Source organism: Equus caballus, chromosome 24, assembly GCF_041296265.1.
Source record: "Equus caballus isolate H_3958 breed thoroughbred chromosome 24, TB-T2T, whole genome shotgun sequence".
Classification (NCBI taxonomy): Eukaryota; Metazoa; Chordata; class Mammalia; order Perissodactyla; family Equidae; genus Equus; species Equus caballus.
In genome coordinates, this window is record NC_091707.1 from 14,523,308 (window position 1) to 14,542,862 (window position 19,555).

The window sequence follows — 19,555 nt, forward strand, 5'->3', positions numbered from 1 at the left end:
AAAACATGCTGTCAACCAACCACTGGATCATTGAAGAAATCAAAGGGGAAATTAAAAAATACCTGGAGACAAATGAAAATACAATATACCACCTCTTATGGGAGGCAGGAAAAGTGGTCAAGAGGGAAATTCATAGCAATGCAGGCAAACCTCAACAAGCAAGAAAAATCTCAAATAAGTAATCTTAAAATGCACCTACAAAGTCAGCAGGAGGAGGGAAATAATAAAACTCAGAGCAGAAATAAATGAAATAGAGACTAAAAAAACAGTAGAAAGGATTAATGAAACTAAGAGCTGGTTCCTTGAGAAGATAAAATTGACAAACCCTTAGCCAGATACACCAAGAAAAAAGAGAATGCTCAAATAAATAAAATTAGAAATGAAAGAGGAGAAATTACAACAGATACTGCAGAAATACAAAGAATTATAAGAGAATACTATGAAAAACTATATGCCCACAAATTTAATAACCTGTAAGAAATGGATGAATTCCTAGACTCATACAACCTCCCAAAACTGAATCAAGAAGAAACAGAGAATCTGAACAGACCAATCACAAGCACAGAGATTGAAACAGTAATCGAAAAACTTCCAAAAAACAAAAGTCCAGGACCAGATGGCTTCTCTGGAGAATTCTACCAAACATTCAAAGAAGATTTAATACCTATGCTTCTCAAACTATTCTGAAAAATTGAAGGAGATGGAATGCTTCCTAACACATTCTATGAGGCCAACATTACCCTGATACCAAAACCAGACAAGGACAACATGAAGAAAAACTACAGGTCAATATCACTGATGAACTTAAGTGCAAAAATCCTGAATAAAATATTGGCAAACCGAATACAGCAATACATTAAAAGGATCATACACCACAATCAAGTGGGATTTATTCCAGAGACGCAGGGATGGTTCAACATCCATAAATCAATCAATGTGATACACCACATCAACAACTTGAGGAATGAGAATCAGATGATCATCTGAATAGATGCAGAGAAAGCATTTGATGAGACCCGACATCCATTTACGATAAAAACTCTCAATAAAATGGGTAAAGAAGGAAAGTGCCTCAACATAATAAAGCCCATATACAACAAACCCAAAGCCAACATCATACTTAATGGTGAAAAACTGAAAGCCATCCCTCTGAGAACAGGAACAAGACAAGGGTGCCCACTCTCACCACTCCTATTCAACATAGTACTGGAGGTACTGGCCAGAGCAATTAGGCAAGAAAAAGAAATAAAAGGAATCCAAATTGGAAAGGAAGAAGCAAAACTTTCGCTATTTGCAGATGACATGATTCTATATATAGAAAACTCTAAAGAATCCACCAGAAAACCATCAGAAATCATCAACAACTACAGCAAAGTTGCAGGGTACAAAAATCAATTTTAAAAAATCAGTTGCTTTTCTACACACTAACAATGAACTAGCAGAAAGAAAAATCAAGAATATAGTCCCATTTACAATCACAACTAAAAGAATAAAATACCTAGGAATAAACTTAACCAAAGAGGTGAAAGACCTATACACTGAAAACTATAAGACATTATTGAAAGAAACTGAAGAAGACATAAAGAAATGGAAAGATATTCCATGCTCATGGGTTGGAAGAACAAACATAGTTAAAATGTCTATACTACCTAAAGCAATCTAGAGATTCAATGCAATCCCAATCAGAATCCCAATGACATTCTTCACAGAAATAGAACAAAGAATTAAAAAACTTACATGGAACAACAAAAGACCCTGAATAGCCACAGGAATCCTGAGAAAAAAGAAGAAAGCTGGAGGCATCACAATCCCTGACTTCAAAACATACTACAAAGCTATCATAATCAAAACAGCATGGTACTGGCACAAAAACAGACACACAGATCAATGGAACAGAACTGAAAGCCCAGAAATAAAACCACACGTCTACGGACAGTTAATCTTTGACACAAAGGAGCCAAGAACATACAATGGAGAAGGGAAAATCTCTTCAATAAATGGTCTTGGGAAAACTGGACAGCCACATGCAAAAGAATGAAAGTAGACCCATTAACTTGCACCAGACACAAAAATTAACTCTAAATAGATTGAAGATTTGAATGTAAAATCTGAAACCATAAAACTCTTACAAGAAAATATAGGCAATACACTGTTTGACATTGGTCTTAGTAACATTTTTTCAAATACCATGTCTACTCAGGCAAGGGAAACAAAAGAAAAAGTTAACAAATGGGACTATGTCAGACTAAAAAGCTTCTGCAAAGCAAAGGAAATCATGAACAAAAGGGAAAGACAACCCACCAACTGGGAGAAAATATTTGCAAATCCTTTATCAGACGGGGGTTATCTCTAAAATATATAAAGAACTCATACAACTCAACAAAGTAAAAACAAACAACTCAATCAAAAAATAGGCAGAGGATACGAACAGACACTTTTCCAAGGAAGATACATAGATGGCCAACAGACACATGAAATGATGCTCAACATCACTAATTATTAGGGAAATGCAAATCAAAACTATGATGAAATATCACCTTATACCTGTCAGAATGGCTGTAATTACCAAGACAAAAAAGAACAAATGTTGGAGAGGATGTGGAGAAAGGGAACTCTCATCTACTGCACGAGACAGTTACTGCATGATTTCACTGATATGTGGGCAATAACAAATACATGGATAAAGAGAAGAGATGAGTGGTCACCAGAGAGGAAGAGAGTTGGTGGGGTGGGGGAAAGGGATAAAGGGGCACATATGTATGGTGATGGTTAAAAATTAGACTACTTGGGGTGAGCACAATTAAGTGTATTCAGAAACTGATGAACAATAATGTATACCTGAAATTATGATCTCAATAAAATTACTTGAAAAAAATGTTTGAAGGCTGCAGAAAATTAACTTGTATTAAGAAAAATTAAAAATATAAGAAAAAAAAGTGAGGGGCCCCGTGGCTGAGTGGTTGTTCACACATTCCACTTTGGCAGCCCAGGATTTCACCAGTTTGGATCCTGGGTGTGGACTTGGCACCTCTCTTGGAGCCATGCTGAGGCAGCGTCCCACACAGCACAACCAGAGGCACTCACAACTAGAATATACTATTATGTACTATGGGGCTTTGGGGAGAAGAAGGGAAAAAAAAAAAAAGACTGGCAACAGATGCTAGCTCAGGTGCCAATCTTTAAAAAAAGGAAAAGAAAAAGCAAGTGAAATAATAGTGACACAGATGAAAACAGTGATTTCTGAAAGGATTAAGGTAATTTCTTCATCTGTAAAGTGAGGAGAGGATAAAGGAAAGAGAAAGATACAAAAAAATAGTTGAGATAGAAGAGAAAGCTGTGTAAGTCCTTTCTGCTTGACAGACATAGGCATACAGGCATACACACATCTACCCCAGGAAACTGCTTCATGCACTGGTCGGGTACTTCATAAATGCTTATTAAATTGTTAAATCCACAGAATAAACAACTTTCCTTTCTCTGTTTATGACTGGTCTGCAGTCTGACAGACAAACACACAAAGGAGTTATTCTCTCCCAGGTAAGAGTAATCCTCTTTAGTGATGCCCAAATCCATCGAAGAATTTTAAAGGCGAAAAAGAGTTTTAGATATTTAGTTTAATCTCCTTGTCCAGGGACAATCAGATAAATTCAGAGATGTTAAATGATTTGGCTAATGTTACTTTACTAGTTAGGCAAAGCCTCATGATCAGAACCAAACTTTCCCACTCTCCAGACCAACGTTTGTCAATATTTTCTTCTTTTTTTTAAGTTCAACGGTCACTTGTAACAGATTGAACATCTGTATTCTAAAAGTAAATCCATCTGCTGGTTAAGAGGCAAAGAAAAATTTCTATTCCTTTTAGAACTCAAGTGCTAAATATTCATTTGCCAATTTATGAGACACTCCTTTTTAAATTTCAGATTTCTACATTTTTCTCTATGACTAATTAAATAACAATTAAAAATCCTTATTATTAGGCTACATATAACTACATATTAGAAGGATACACAATTATAGTACATAAGTTCTAGTAATGTGATATTGAATTTTGAGATCCTAATACACTTAGTGGATCATACTCAACTCTCCAGTAAAATACTCAAGCCATGAAATAGAAGAGTTTACTTTTTCTACCAAATCAATTCTATACATTTAACACTGATTATGTATAATAATGGTGGTAGAGATGGAACTCAAATTCCTGGTGGGGATGACTCCAAAGACCATGCTCTTACGGTTTTTAAATGTATGTTATAACTTTACCTTACGGCCTTTAAATGTATAAGTTAAAAAAAAAACTTTGTAAATCATGGAGATAGATTCAATAAGAAAATTCTTACTGTTTTAAAAAAAATTTCTACATCATTCCATAACTTAACCTGTATGTTAAGTTCCTGTGATAAAGAAACAGATTTCAAGAAGAGATGATATAACACACTAGACATGGGCATACATTCAAAAGAAATGAGTATTAGGAAACATGCCATACTCCATGTAACACTGCAAACAAATTATTTGTTATTCAGCTATAGGCTGTGTTCTTTCCAACAGTAGATCAATGTCGACATCTCTCTTGCCACTTCCTTCTAAATCACTGCTCCATTCTGATGCTCAAAAACCCTGAAAAGCTTCTACTGCCTATATCATATATAAGTTCTTTCCTTCCAGCTCTTCTTGCTCTCCTACAGCCCCCTGCTCTGGGTCCTGTTTATTGTAGCCAAACTAGCTTGCTCGCCCTCCAGACTAACTACACGCACCCGCCTCTTTCTTGTGCTTTTGTCTCACATTCTCATTGATGGAAATGCTAATTTTCCATCCCTGGAATTCTCACTGATATACCTCCACTCATTTTTCTTACCACCCACAACTAGTTGGTCACTAAGGTTTGTTAATTCTAAATACTAAATATCTTCCAGATCTATTTTTCTGTTCCCAATACTTAAGGTTTCGTGGTGTTTCTTGGAGGTACTAGGTAGTTACATCCCTCCACACCTTTGTTCATGCTGCTTCTTCCCACAGAACAGCAGTCCTCTTTTCTTCCACTTGGCAATATCCAATTTGCTGAGATCAAATGTCATTCCTTCGTAAACTTCTCCAGGCAAAATTAAAACCTTTCTCTCGCGCATGTATCACTCTGTATACTGCTAATAGCACCAATAACACTTCGTTATATAACCTGAGGGCCGAGGAACTGTCTCGTCCATTCTTTTCTTTGTAGAACCCAGAAACTGTGTCCAACACAGAGTATGTGTTCAATAAATATTCATTTGAAAGAACAATTATTAAGATTTCATTTGAATCCTAATGTCATGCTTCAAATGATGTTTGGAAAAAAAATTGAGATCAATAATGAAAATCTCATCTATCTTTCTTTACCTTAAACTTTAAGGCAGGTGTTTGTGTCACAGATGATGCCTTGAGTCCACACAGCCGTTCTTCTATTTCTCTCAGCCTAGGAAGCAGTGTGAGATTATGAACACACTCGTATTCATAATTCCATAAATACTAGACGCTCACTAGTTCACTAAAGTATAGAGAAGAAAAGGATGCCTCAGTATCTAATCCCTCAAATTAACCCGTATGGACAGTATTTGGCAAATGCACTTGCTGTAGTATAGAAAAATCTACACAAGTTTACGAAATGATTAGTGAAAGTACCCCTACTCTTCATAACACCTGATGTTAACATTTTTTTGGGGAGATCTTTCAGTAAAATGTGAGGCAAGTACAAGCATATATACACCTTTAAAAAAGTCACATCAAACATTCATACCACATATACTGTTCTGTGTCCTTTTTTCTACATTCAATAATGGATCTTAGAGATCTTTTCATTTCACTGCTTGTTGATCTGCTTCAGTCTCTGTAACAGTTGTGTAACTGTCTACCATATGGGTGAACTACAGTTTATTTACCTTATCTGCTGATGAACATTTGGATTATTTCAATTTCTTTCAATTACAATGTTTTGTATCTACTTACATTTAATAAACAATGAAACTAAGTTAAAAAAAGGTGCTGTTCATTTTCTAAAGCTGTTAAAAAACTTTACCAGATTTTATATCTAAAATGATGCTCTAAGACTTGCCAACATATTTTCTTTCAAAACTATCAATTATTTTGACACTATATGATTTGTGTATCTAGCTTATTGTACTTAATAAGGTTCTAAATGCAATTTAGATATCTTAGACAACTTCTATGACACTAAAATAAATCCAAGGCTTCCTGAGTAAGAATTTTAGTCAACTAAATTGGTTGTTTTTATATAATGTTAACTATCAAAACGAGTGACTTTTTCACTGTTAAGAACTGATCAGATGATTGCTAAGAGGACAAAGAAGATAGAGCTCATAACTATATATGAAGATAGGAATGTAGCAAAGAATTAAAAGATAGCATCAGGAAGGCCACAAGCGATCAGATAATTATAAAATCTGTCAAAAATATCCTTGCCAAGAAAAAAGGGCTTTAAATGATTTTCAGAATAATCAGAAAGGTAAAGGCCCATCTCTAAGATTAGTAAAACTACAAAGGACTACACACTGGCAAACATTTTCAATAAGGATTCTATGCAGTGACTCAGCCTGGAATATATTTTAGATTTCATGCTAAATAAATTGTGAAGACAAGACAGAAGGGAAAAGAGGAAGATGACAAAACAATTTATTTTATGCTGTAGGAAAACATATGTAATTAGCATGAAATTAATAGTCTCTAGCTTGATTAGGCATGTTATCTAATAATCTTAGTACCCTAAACAACATATTTCTTCTTTATCATGAGAATCTTAAAAGCATTCTCCTATGAAGTCCAGTAATTCCATGAAGTCATTTTAAACTGTCTTCAGAGACTAGGGCATCTTACCGCCGTTTTGTTAAATAGAGCTCGTCAAGGAGACGTCGCTCTTCATAGCCCATCCATCGCGCATCAGGCAACTCCTCCTCCTTTTGCAGCAACTGTTCATAGAGGCGGACTGGGTTCCAGCCAGTCATTATGTCATAAGTGATCACACATCCCAAGGAATGTGACACTATTGAGACCTTACCCCCTTTTTCTTCAAAGTCTGGATTCCGAGAACAGAAAAGGGAATATAATCGATTCAGCTCTTGCTGAAGGCCTTTAACTAGCTGTTTGAAATAAGAAAACATTGTCATATTAGAGTAATCATTGATTGCTAAAAACTTTATTTCTAAACTCAAATACATTGAGAAAGAAAAACACACATTACTGGCCAAATATATCTAGATTATTAAAATTAGCAGCTTCAAAAGCTTGCAGAAAATGAAGTAAGGTTTACACGCTATTCTAATCCATATCATCACTGAAGAATAAAAGCAGATATTACCCACACAGAGCCTTCCATAGTCCTTAAACCAACTATATGAGCCAACAGTTCCGTAGATTAAAAAAAATGTTCTATGCAGATTCCAATAAAATTTCCAAAGAGCCCCTGGAAATTTCTTCTCTGCAACTTTATACATATGTAATTCTAAATTTTTGTAGCTTGTAGTTTTTAAGCCACAGCAAATTTTGGAAAAGAATATTTCAGTTTACGATAACAGGCGTACTAACATATTATATGTACTTATAGTATGTATTCTGTAAATACATTCTGCATTTAGCCAAGAGTAATGTAATGAAAGGCCATTGTATGACTGAAGAAAAAGCTAACATTGATCTACTTGATATTCCAAAACTCCCATTAAGTTGGCAATACAGAGTTGAGTAAAAAGTTTTATATGTCCAGAAAGCAGGGCTTTGAAACGTTTAGAGGTTAATAATCTGGGAACCATCTTAGTCATTTTTCTTTGTAAAACTGCTTTCTTTGATATTTAGCTTTAACAAATATTGCTAAATATTCCATATGGTCAGAAGAATAAGATTTTTTTGTTATTCAAACCTATACTGGGCCCTGATCTGAGTTTTTTTTTTTTTTTTTTGATGAGGAAGATTTGCCCTGAGCTAACATCTGTTGCCAATCTTCCTTTTTTTTGTTTGAGGAAGATTCTACCCGAGCTAACATCTGTGTCATCTTTCTCTATTTTGTATGTGGGTCACTGCCACAGCATGGCTTGATGAGTGGTACAGGTCCACGCCTGGGATCCAGGCCTACAAACCTCGGCTGCCAGAGTACGCAGAACTTAATCACTATGCCTCAGGGCCAGCCCCTGACCTAAATTTTAAGGCAGTCTTCTCCTTTTTCTATCATTTACTTACTACTGTTTGATTATAAATTTCCTCCTTGATATTCAATTTCTCATTTCAGTACCTAATATGCAAGCTGTTACTCCAACATACAAACACTAGTTATGTTGCTGCTTCCATTTTCAATCTTGTTATTTTGTCTCAAGAGACAACTAGCCTCCATCAGATTTTACTGAAGCTTCTCTACCTGCTGATACGAACTGAAAACCAGGTGAGCTTTCATGCTTGGCAGGGTTGGCAGGGACACAGATGAGGCCAGTGTTCTCTCTGACTGCTCACATCTCAGAGCTCTAAATGTGATGCTGAGGCCTGGCTAAACCCACTCTAACCATGTATGGGATCTAAGGAAATATATTCAGCCAATGAAGGAAGAGAAGGAAAGATGAGCTGGTATCATGTGGAAGGATGATAAGCTGCCTTTTCTTCAGCAAAAGTTTCACTTTAACTGGACATTACAGTTTTTTTCCAGGGAAAAGCAACAGAAATATGCTTTAGTGCAATGGTTCTCTAACTTTCAGTGTGCATCAGAATCACGTGGAAGGCTTGTTAAATACATATTGCCAGGCTCTATCCCAGAGTTTCTGATTCAGCGGTTCTGGGGACCACACCTTAGGACCTACTGCTTTAGTGGTAAATGTATATAACAACCTCCTAAGACATGCGTTGTATGTAATTCTAGTCAATCTAGTTCAAGGAGTAAGCAGTGTGATATGAAATTACATGTTCTGTTTAAAGGGAGCTATAGCGCAATGCTTTGAACTTGGCTTTGATAAGAGTATCAATTAAGTCCTAAAATTTTATAATTTTCCTGATTTATAATCTACCTGAAGGGAGGTGTAGAAAATGCTATGTTTAGATAAAATAAATTCCTTTAAAAGCAAGATTTGTTAACAGTTTTTACTTTAAAGGCCTTGATTTTAAGACTCATACCATGTAAATCTAGAAACACTAAAAGATACATAATTAAGTACTCTGGCAAAGGTACCCAATCTTTTTGTTTTTTTAAACACCAGACCTTCAAATTAAAATTTAAAAATTAAAAGAAAAACAAAAGATCTACCAGTATCTCTACCAGTGATTAACCTATTGCATATTAAAAAAATTCAAAGCCCCTCTCACTCTACGCAATACTTCCTCAGTCCAGCAATCATATATGGATAACAAAACAAGGGTAAACATCTGAGACAGAAAAAATACTGATGTGACATTAAAATATTCCACCATGGAATGAAACACAGAAAGGATGGTTTCTAAAGAGCTGGTGCTTTCATCTGTCTTAATAATCATATACTTGAATAGAAGCAGTCTTTGTGTTTCGTCATTAGAACATATCTAGACATGGCAGCATTTAAAATCTCTGCCTATAGCTTACATATACAGGGACATTTGTGGCCAACACATTATGATTTTGAAAGCCAACCTTTAAAATGGCTTTGCACCACCTCTAAATGCTTTTATAAATCACCTACTCAGCAGGAAAAGGAGAACTCCACCTCTATGTTGTATCCAAAAGCCTACTCTAATTAGAGTTCCCCCCCTCCTTTTCCTCTGATCCAATTATATTCTCCCAGCTAGAATCCCTTTGTGACCATGTCTGTTCATTTGTGATATCTGAACCAAGATTAATGATATACAATCGTAATTTTATTAGCCCTAAAATATTATCTAATCAAGTCAGCTAACTACTTATACAGTAGGCACTGGATGGCTTTTTAAACACTTAGAAGAGTTTCTAATTCTCACATCCACTGCTCAAAAGTTAAAATTTATGAAGAAAATCAACCCAAAAGGAAAAAGCCAGCAGTTTTAAGAGAGAATACAGACAAAATATGGCTTAAGAATATAATTAGTCCTCTGTTTTCTCCCCGCTTCAGGAAATTTTAATGAGAAAAAGTAATTTAGAGTTTTAGTCATATACATCAATTAAACAATTTTTGAGTAACAATGGCAAGATGTGGCCATGACAATTCTCTTTATAATTCTTCATTTTAAAAATCCACTCAAAAGAGAGTTCAGATGTGCACAAAACATACAATTCTCTCTGGATTTTTCATGTTACTTTATTTAGGGTTAAGGTAAGGGCCAAAGGCTCTCTGATAATGTCTTCATAGTCTGGAATGAGTTTCTCTTTTTAAACTGTTCCTCAGAAAGTGTGACCTGAGAAGTACTGACTAATACACAAAACTTTTTCCCTAACCATGGCTTTTTAGTGATTATTGGCAGAGCCACTAATTGGGACCCTCCCATGAGCACCTCATAATCTCGAGTGCAAAGGGTCCTCACACGGCCTGACTCAAACTGCTGAGAACGTAGGAGTCCCTTTAGCAGCTCAGCATCTGCCCCCGTGGTCATTCCATTCTAAAGTGGTCACTTCTACTTTTTTCAAATTATTTTTTCCAGTTCTACTGGGATATAATTGACTTATAACATTGTATAATTTTAAGGTCTACAACATAGTGATCTGATGGATGTATACATTGTGAAATGATTACTACAATAAGTTTAGTTAAAACCCATCACCTCACATTATTTACAAATTGTTTTTCCTTGTGACACTTCTATTTTTTAAGGTAGCTTTAGTTATGACAAAGTTCTTCACTAGTAAACAAACATGTCCCCTTCCACATTTTCTCTTCATTGATTCTTATTTCATTCTCTAGAATTAACACAGCAAGTCTACTGATTTTTTTTTTAAAAAAATGGTAGCCCATGAAATACATAAAGACCGATACTTAATCACAACTTGAGAATCTAAGGATGAGGAATTGTACTGGGAACTTTATATACATTATGTCTTCAATCCTCATGGCAACCTTTATCAGGTTGGTATTGTATGCCCATTTTATAAGTCAGGAAGCTGAGAAATTCGATCTAAGGTCACATAGCTGGTTAAGCGGTAGGTGTTTCTTTTTTGCTGAGCTAACATCTGTTGCCAACCTTCCTCTTTTTGTATGTGAGCCACTGTCACAGCATGGCTACTGACAGACAAGTGGCGTAGGTCTGTGCCTGAAGTGGTAGGTTTTGAATCTGCATCTATTTGATTCCAAAGGCTGAGAGGAAGGGGAAAAAAGGCTCTTTTTTATGTCTATCCAATAAACCAAACAATGTTCATTCACCAGGCATGACAATCCTAAAGGACTCCTGCTGCCTGTTATCACTGCTTCTCTAAGGAAACATATACTGTTTAAAAATAACTTATTCTAGAATATTGCCTAACATCAACCTTGTGCTAAATGGACTGTGATTTGTAGAATCAGCTTTCCTTTTTATAAAAAAAGAACAATTTTTGCCCACTTCTCTCAAAGTTTTTCTTTTGTTTTTCAAACGCCTTAAGTGATGTTTCCCAAACTTCTTGGATGGTATCACTTAGGGAACTGTCAAAAACACAAATTCACAGGGTCTACTTCAGACCTACTGAACTGCAATCTCCAAGGAAGGGATCTGGGAAATTCTTCTTTTTGGTTTCCTTTTCTTAACATTTATTAGGAAATAATTCCAAATTTATAAAATATTGCAAAACAGAAATAGTATAAAAATCATCCATATACCCTTTACCCAAGATTCACCTATTTTTAGCAATTTATCCTAGCTGCTTCGTCATTTGTTCTGTTACTATAACACATACACACAACTACTTTGTGAACCATTTGAGGATATCCTACATAAGTTATGTAATTTATGGTCCTTTACCCCTAAATACGCCAGCATGTATTTCCTAAGACGAGGAATATTCCCTTTCATAATCATAGTGTAGTTATCAATTTCATAAATTTACTTTGATATAATATTTCATCCAATTGAATCTGTCATCCACATGTTAATTTCCTTAATTGCTCTAATAAACCCCTTTTGGTGTCTCTCCGTCCAGCACAGGATGCAGCCTAGGATGAGACGCTGTACTTAGCTGGCACACCTCCTCAGCCTCCTTTAATCTTGAACATTTTCCACAGCCTTTCTTTGTCTTTTATCATATTGACATTTTAAAAGAACAGAGTCCCATTCTTCCTTTTTTATTGGAACTCCCTTATTTTGTGTCTGTCTGACGTCCCCTTATGATTGAAATACTGCATAAAATGACAGTCTCCTTCTCTTGGTGTCCCTCAGTAACACTCAGTAAATGTGTTGCCTGCTTTCTCCACTGTATATCTTTTCTCATTTTTTTAACTAATAAGCAGTCTGTGAGGAGACACTTTAAGACCATGCAAATATTCTGTACATCAACATTTTGCCCTCAATTTAGCATTCATTGATGTTTGCCCAGTCCTCTCTTACCTGATCTTACCATGACAGCTGTTAAAAGAGGACCTTCTAACTCCAGTATTCCCTCCATATTTACCAGTAAGCCCTTGGTATTCTACTGTAAGCAAGGGACCTCCCTTCTCCCTCATTTGTTAATGTACTTAAAATCGACATGGACTTTTAACTTTTCCGTGATTCAGAATAGCTCATTATATTATCCTTAATAATTCTCTATTAAAGGTACCACTAATAATTCCTTAAGTAATAATAATTACTTAATTATTTTGGTGCTCAAATTGTTCCTGATTTGGTCAGTGGGATCTGCTTCTTCAATCTGGCTCCTGTGTCCTTGTGGTCTGCCCCAACATTCTTTTCTTTCACCTTTACCCATTCTGCGCTAGTCCTGGAACCAGCCACTTTTCCGAGGAACTCTAGTTCTTAGTGGAGAGTAACAGTGCTAGAGGCAAAGATCTGGGTGCCAGGTGTGCTCATTAGACCGGGGTGTCTTTGCTTCTTGGCTCTCTCAGTGGACAGAGGTAGTAAATATATATATGGATATAAACATATAAATATATAGATAATATCTATACACACTCACATATTTTCAAAATCATAAATTCACATTAATATCCTCAATTCCAAAGCCCCCCACAGGGTTCTCTTTTTGCCTGCATTTTTATGAGTACTCAGGGTAACTTCTAATTAGGGATGTTTGGGAAACACTGATAAAGATTACTAAAAAATCTTGGTCACAAGTTCAGAGTTTTTCCATGAAATGCAACTGGATCAACAAACAAACTCATTTAAAACACTGGGTGTTCTCTTTCCATTTTGTTTACCTTAGCTATCAGTTCCCTCTTCCTACTGAATATCTGTTTTATTCAGTTCCATTCCGAGGATAATTATCTTTGAAGATATAAGAGCAAAACAGAAAGTGACCACTTTCTCAGTCATCATTAGCTAACAGCCAGAGCTTTAAGTCTGACACTTGCCTCTTTCTAGTTTTTCTTGCTGTTAATATCAACTTATAACTTAAAAAAAAAAGGTCCTTATTATTATTCATGCCTCAGCACATTTCAGCCTTGAACATTCAGGATACCTTCCGTAGGAGTGCTACCAACCATATATATACATGTGTGTGTTAAGGCAGGTATATATGGGGTGTGTGTGTGTAGAGTAATACGCTCTTGGCCATTCTCTTTCCGTTTTCCCCTCACTGATTTCACTTGCAATATTATAGTCCTACTTCCTAACCTTTAGGGCATATCTGACAATGTCCACTGTGCACTATAAAGGACTACAAACATGTTAATTATTAGTATTCTACTTCACCAGCTAGGCCTTTCTTGTTGGTTAGAATTAGGTCCAGAACAGCAGCTCTCCTTGAGGCTTCTTTTACTGCTGTCAATCAGATCAAGGCAGACCCTGCCCAATACTGGTACATGGCAATGAGGGGATATAGAAAGAAGAATGGAGAAAAATCTTACGGGCATGGTAGCTGCAGGAGAACATAGTTTTTGTGGCAACTAACCAAACACAATTCTGTAGATAAAGGATATTTCGAATGAAGTCAGGGAAGGACTTCGAATGAATAAAATCAGAACTGGACTGGCTTGGAGCAGCACAGAGCAGCTCTACTGGTAACGACTCCCTGCACCAGTTCCTTCCTCTTTCAAATGAGAAGACTAACCATATCTACTTCAGAGTTTTTATGAGGATTAAACAAGTTAATACACCTTAGGTAACTACCAAGCTTATTCCTAGGAAACAGGACTCTTCTTCTCTTACCAGTCAAGTGACAAAATGCATTTGGTAGCGCTTCTCTCACTCTCAGAACAAACTTTCACCCCTCACCTCCTTTAGGGTTAACTTTGTGATATGTTGGCAGCATTACCATTTGAGAACTACAGTAGTTCCCCTGTGTCTGGAATTTCGCCTTCCACAGTTTCAGTTATAAGCAGTCCAAAAATATGAAACAGAAAATTCCAGGAATAAACAATTCATAAGTTTTAAATTGCATGCCATTCTGAGTAGTGTGATGAAATCTCATGCCATCCTATCCAGGATGTGAGTCACCCCTTGTCCAACGGATCCACACTGTACATGCTACCCAACCATTAGCCACTAAGTAGCCATCTCAGTTATCAGATCGACTGTCACAGTATTACAGTGCTTGTATCCAAATCACTCTTATTTTACTTAATAATGGCCCCAAAGCACAAGAGTAGTGATGCTGGTATTCGTAGAGAAGAGAAGCCGTAAAAAGCTTCTGTAAGTGAAAAGGTGAAATTCTCGACTTAATAAGGAAAGAAAAGAAATGATATGCTGAGGTTGCTAAGACCTACAGTACCCTTTATTACAGCATATTGTTATAATTGTTTTATTTTATTATTGTTGTTGTTAATCTCTTACTGTGCCTAACTTAGATATTAAACTTTATCATAAGTATGCACATATAGAAAAAACCAGGATGCCTAGGGTTTGGTACTATCTGCAGTTTCAGGCATCCACCTGGGGGTTTTGGAACCCGTACTCCCAGGATAAGGCATGACTAGCGCATACAAATCCACTACAGACATGACACAACAAAAGCAAGTCTATTATATAAAAAAAATTTGAAGGAAATTTCTAAATGTCTAAAACTCTTTTGTGAGGACAATAATCATAAATACAATTAATGAGATTTATGAAAACTGTTATTTTTCAAAGAACTATTTTCTAACCAATCTTCCGCTTCCAAGATTATCCATTTTATTAAGGGTCCCAATGTGCAGTTTGAAGACTATCAAATTCACTATCGAATATGGGTTATTTATAAATTAATGGATTCCTGTACTTTCTCATTTGCTTGTAAAAAAAAGCACAAAATGTTAAAATTCAGGACATATATGTTATCACTCTAAAAAATACCCAATAGCAACAAGATAATCACAATACTTACTTCATCTCTATAAAGTGGGCTAGTATAATACATTATGTCCATTGCACTGCTGTTCAACATATCCCTTAAACCTCGTACTTTGTCAGGAGTAATGGAATCAACAGTGTCTACAAATTAAAAAAAAAAAATTAAACTTACAGAAGATCTCTGTTTTAGGGAAAAAATAAACTGAAAAAAGTTACACTCCCTGAGATAACAGCTCTTTAAGTCAACTAAAATACTCAAGACTCACTTTGGATCTAGAGAACCTTCCCATCCTGCGAAATACTGCAAGGATAAAAAGTGAAAGACAAAGGGGACATGAGAAGAAAAGAAACATTAAAGGATGGAGGCCATTACCACATTCATAAAGCCTCATCATTTTTTATATGTACAGACTTTTTTTTTTCAAGATTGGCACCTGAGCTAACAACTGCTGCCAATCTTTTTTTTTTTTTTTTCTGCTTTATCTCCCCAAATCCCCCCCAGTACATAGTTGTATATCTTAGTTGCAGGTCCTTCTAGTTGTGGCATGTTGTACTGACTTCTGCATGACACTCAGAGGTCTCAGAGCAAAACCAGACCATCTCTATTCCTGGAACAAGTGTCAAGAGACACAATCTCACTCTTTCGGTACCTCCTTTTCTGTTTCCTTCCTCTTCTTCTTTGGCCTATGCTCCTTGGGCCTGGTAACACCCACGTGAAATGCCTAGAGCCACCGGTGGCAAATCAGCAACAAATTAAAAAGTTTCCCTACACTTTACATGTACCTATCTTTAGTGAACCAAAGATCTGAAGGGCAAGAGCTGTCAAATTACAAAGGCAAATGAGCAGAAGGCCCCTTCAGTAAACAAGATAAAGCTGGTGTACCTGACTTTTGGAAAAAACTGCTACACAAACTGCATTGCAGATAGTTCAGCCTTCCAGGAGTTACAGCTAACCTCTGGAAATTACACCTTGGGAAGATTATTCTATTAAATGCCTAATAAGATGACTAGAGATACAGAAAAATTTGCATTTCTTATAGCAATACAAAAAAGGCCAATACCTGGATGAGTATCATGATCTGCAAGAACAGGGTGGGCAGGAGAAGGCTTATATTTTTAGTTTAGTGTAATTTCTCTTATCTTCCAGTTTTTCACTGCATTGCTTTAGATTATTTTATTTTTATTTATTCCCTACTTTAATACAATCTAACAAAGACTGGAAGGCAATGATTCAAGCAAAAGCCAGAGGTGTTTTCAAAGAGGGAAAGGGGAATATTGTGGCTTTTCATGGGTAGCACAACATATTTATAGCCTGTGTCCATTTTTAAATTGTAAAAGTGAAAGATGTGACTACCAAGCTGATACAAAAAGTTCAGCTGTCATTTCAACACATTTCCAAAAATAGTCTGTACTGTGAAATACTCATACAGACAAAAGAAGATATTTAATATATATGTGCAGCTGAAAGAATAATTTATAAAAAGGACAACATGCTCACCACCTAGCTTAAGAACACTGCCAGTATCTCTGAAAGCCACAGCACAGTCACGTGCTTAGAATAAGGCTTTGGTAAATGGACTTTGTACACAATGGTGGTCCCATAAGACTAGTACTGTATACTCTAGGTTTGTAGAAGGCTATACCATCTAGGTTTGTGTAAGTGCACTCTGTGATGTTTGTCCAACGATGAAGTCACCCAATGGTGCATTTCTCAGAACGTGCCCCCACTGTTAAGTAACACATGACTGTATATTCCTAAACGATCACATGCCCTGCTTCTCTGCCAGAAGTGACCACCAATAAAAGGTTTGTGTTTATCACACTCTTGCTTTTCTTTATATATTCCTACATATGTCCATTAATATTAATAATTTTAGCCAATTCTATAGCATTTATTATGTGCCAGAGCTAAATATTTCATTGCATTTTGTCTGTTTCTAAACACTATGTAAATTGTGTTACTGTCCACGGTTTGTTTCACTCTCAACATTGCGTGTCTGAGATTCATCAATGTTGATGTATATAGCTTTAATTCATTCATTTTCCCTGCTGTACAGTATTCTACTCTATACGTATCTTACAATTTATCCTTTTTCCTTTGAAACACATTTGGGTTGTTTCTAGTTTTTTGCTAATATAAACTGTTCCTAATCACACTACATGCCTCCTGGGTGCACATATCTAAGAGTTTCTTTAGGGTATATCTATCTAGGAGTGAAACTGCTGTGTCATAGGGCACACGCACATTCAACTTCCAAGATGACCTCAAATTGTCTTCCAAAGTGATTATACCAATTTACATTCCCACCAACAGTGAATAAGAATCTTCATTGTTGCACATCCTTATCAACATGTGGTGTTAAGTACTTCCATAAATTTTTGCCTGGTGTGAATGATAATTCATTGTGGTTTTAATTTGCATCTCGATTACTGAGATGAACATTTTATATATATTATACATAAATATATATTTAAAATGTGTCTGTGTGCATATATATGTTGTGTGTATTATACATAAATATATATTTAAAATATGTGTCTGTGTGCATATATACGTTGTGTGTATTATCTATCTATCTATCTATCTATCTATCTCCATTTAAGCTTCCTGTTCTTTACTCTGGATATTAAACCTTTGGTGGTTATATCTGTTGCTCTGTTGCAACATTTTTTCCCAGTTTGTGGCTTGTATTTCACTCTTTATGGTGTCTATTGAAAAAGAGAAGTTCTTAATTTTAATCTAATCAAATTTATCCACATTACTTTATAGTTGTGTTTTTGTGTCAAGATATTCTCCTATATTTTTTTCTAATACTTTTTTTCCTAATACTGGTACACTGGTGTATTTGCTTATCCTTGTGCCAATATAAACTGTTTTAATTACAAACGTTAAATAACAGGTCCAGCTATCTACTAGGACATGACTCTCCCCCCAAGCTCACCCCCTTGTTCTGTATCTTGGCTGTTTTTGGGCCTTTGCTCTTCTATAATAATGTCAGAATCAGCTTGCCAAGTTTCATGAAAAGCTCTATTAGGATTTTGATTGGAATCGCAGGGAATTATAGATCAATTTGGGAGAACTACATCTCTGAGATATTGAATCACCCAACCTAAGAAAATTATTGATCTTCGCATTTAAGTTGTATTTAATATCTTCTAATGGTTTTTTCGTTTTTAATATAAATATACATATTTTATTAGATTCATTTCTAGGAACCTTATTTTTTATGCTATTTCTTTTTTTTTTTTTTTTTAAAGGTTGGCACCCGAGCTAACAACTGTTACCAATCTTCTGTTTGTTTTTTTTTTAAAGATTTTATTTTTTCCTTTTTCTCCCCAAAGCCCCCCCGGTACATAGTTGTGTATTCTTCGTTGTGGGTTCTTCCAGTTGTGGCATGTGGGACGCTGCCTCAGCGTGGTCTGATGAGCAGTGCCATGTCCGCGCCCAGGATTTGAACTAATGAAACACTGGGCCGCCTGCAGCGGAGCGCGTGAACTTAACCACTCGGCCACAGGGCCAGCCCCACCAATCTTCTGTTTTTACTTCTGCTTTTTCTCCCCAAATCCTCCCAGTATGTAGTTGTGTATTTTAGCTATGGGTCCTTCTAGTTGTGGCATGTGGGACACCGCCTCAGCATGGCCTGACAAGCGGTGCCATGTCCCCGCCCAGGGTCCGAACCAGCAAAACCCTGGGGCGCTGAAGCAGAGTGTGCAAACTTAACCACTTGGCCACCGGGCCGGCCCCTGTGCTATTTCTAACTGTGCTGGTATACAGAAACGTAATTATTTTCATACACAGATTTTCTATTTCACAACCTTGATAAACTGTCTTATTCTAATAATTTTTCTATAGATTCTTGTGTATATTCTGTGCAGACAATCATATAACCTGCAAATAAAAACAGATCTTTTCCATTCCTTAAAACCATTATTTCTTTTTCTTATCTTACTGCACTGGCTAAGACTTCAGGTAGAATATTTGTTGTAAAAGTGGACATCCTTAGCTCGTTCCTGCTTTGAAAGAAATGTTTTAGTCTTTTAATACCAATGAGTGCAATGACGTTTGCTGTAGGTAACCTTTTATCATTATTTTAAAATTTACAAACAGTAAAATGACTCTCAGTTTTAATGCATTATAGTTTTGCATACCTACCACCATGATCAGGATACAGAACTGTCTCATTACCCTAAAAAATCCCCA

The 19,555-nt window shown here is 36.1% G+C and overlaps 1 protein-coding gene across 9 annotated transcripts in view; it reads right to left on the reverse strand.

Moving 5' to 3' along the window:
• DDHD1 (DDHD domain containing 1) overlaps positions 1-19,555 on the reverse strand; it is an 85,654-nt gene that overhangs the window by 21,410 nt on the left and 44,689 nt on the right. For all 9 annotated transcript variants that reach the window (XM_023627750.2, XM_023627749.2, XM_023627753.2 and 6 more), the window contains 3 exons: positions 15,389-15,495; positions 6,868-7,130; positions 5,377-5,452 (listed from right to left, as the gene is read on the reverse strand). In XM_023627750.2, coding sequence (XP_023483518.1) covers positions 5,377-5,452; positions 6,868-7,130; positions 15,389-15,495 — 446 coding nt within the window. The remainder of the gene's footprint in view (positions 1-5,376; positions 5,453-6,867; positions 7,131-15,388; positions 15,496-19,555) is intronic.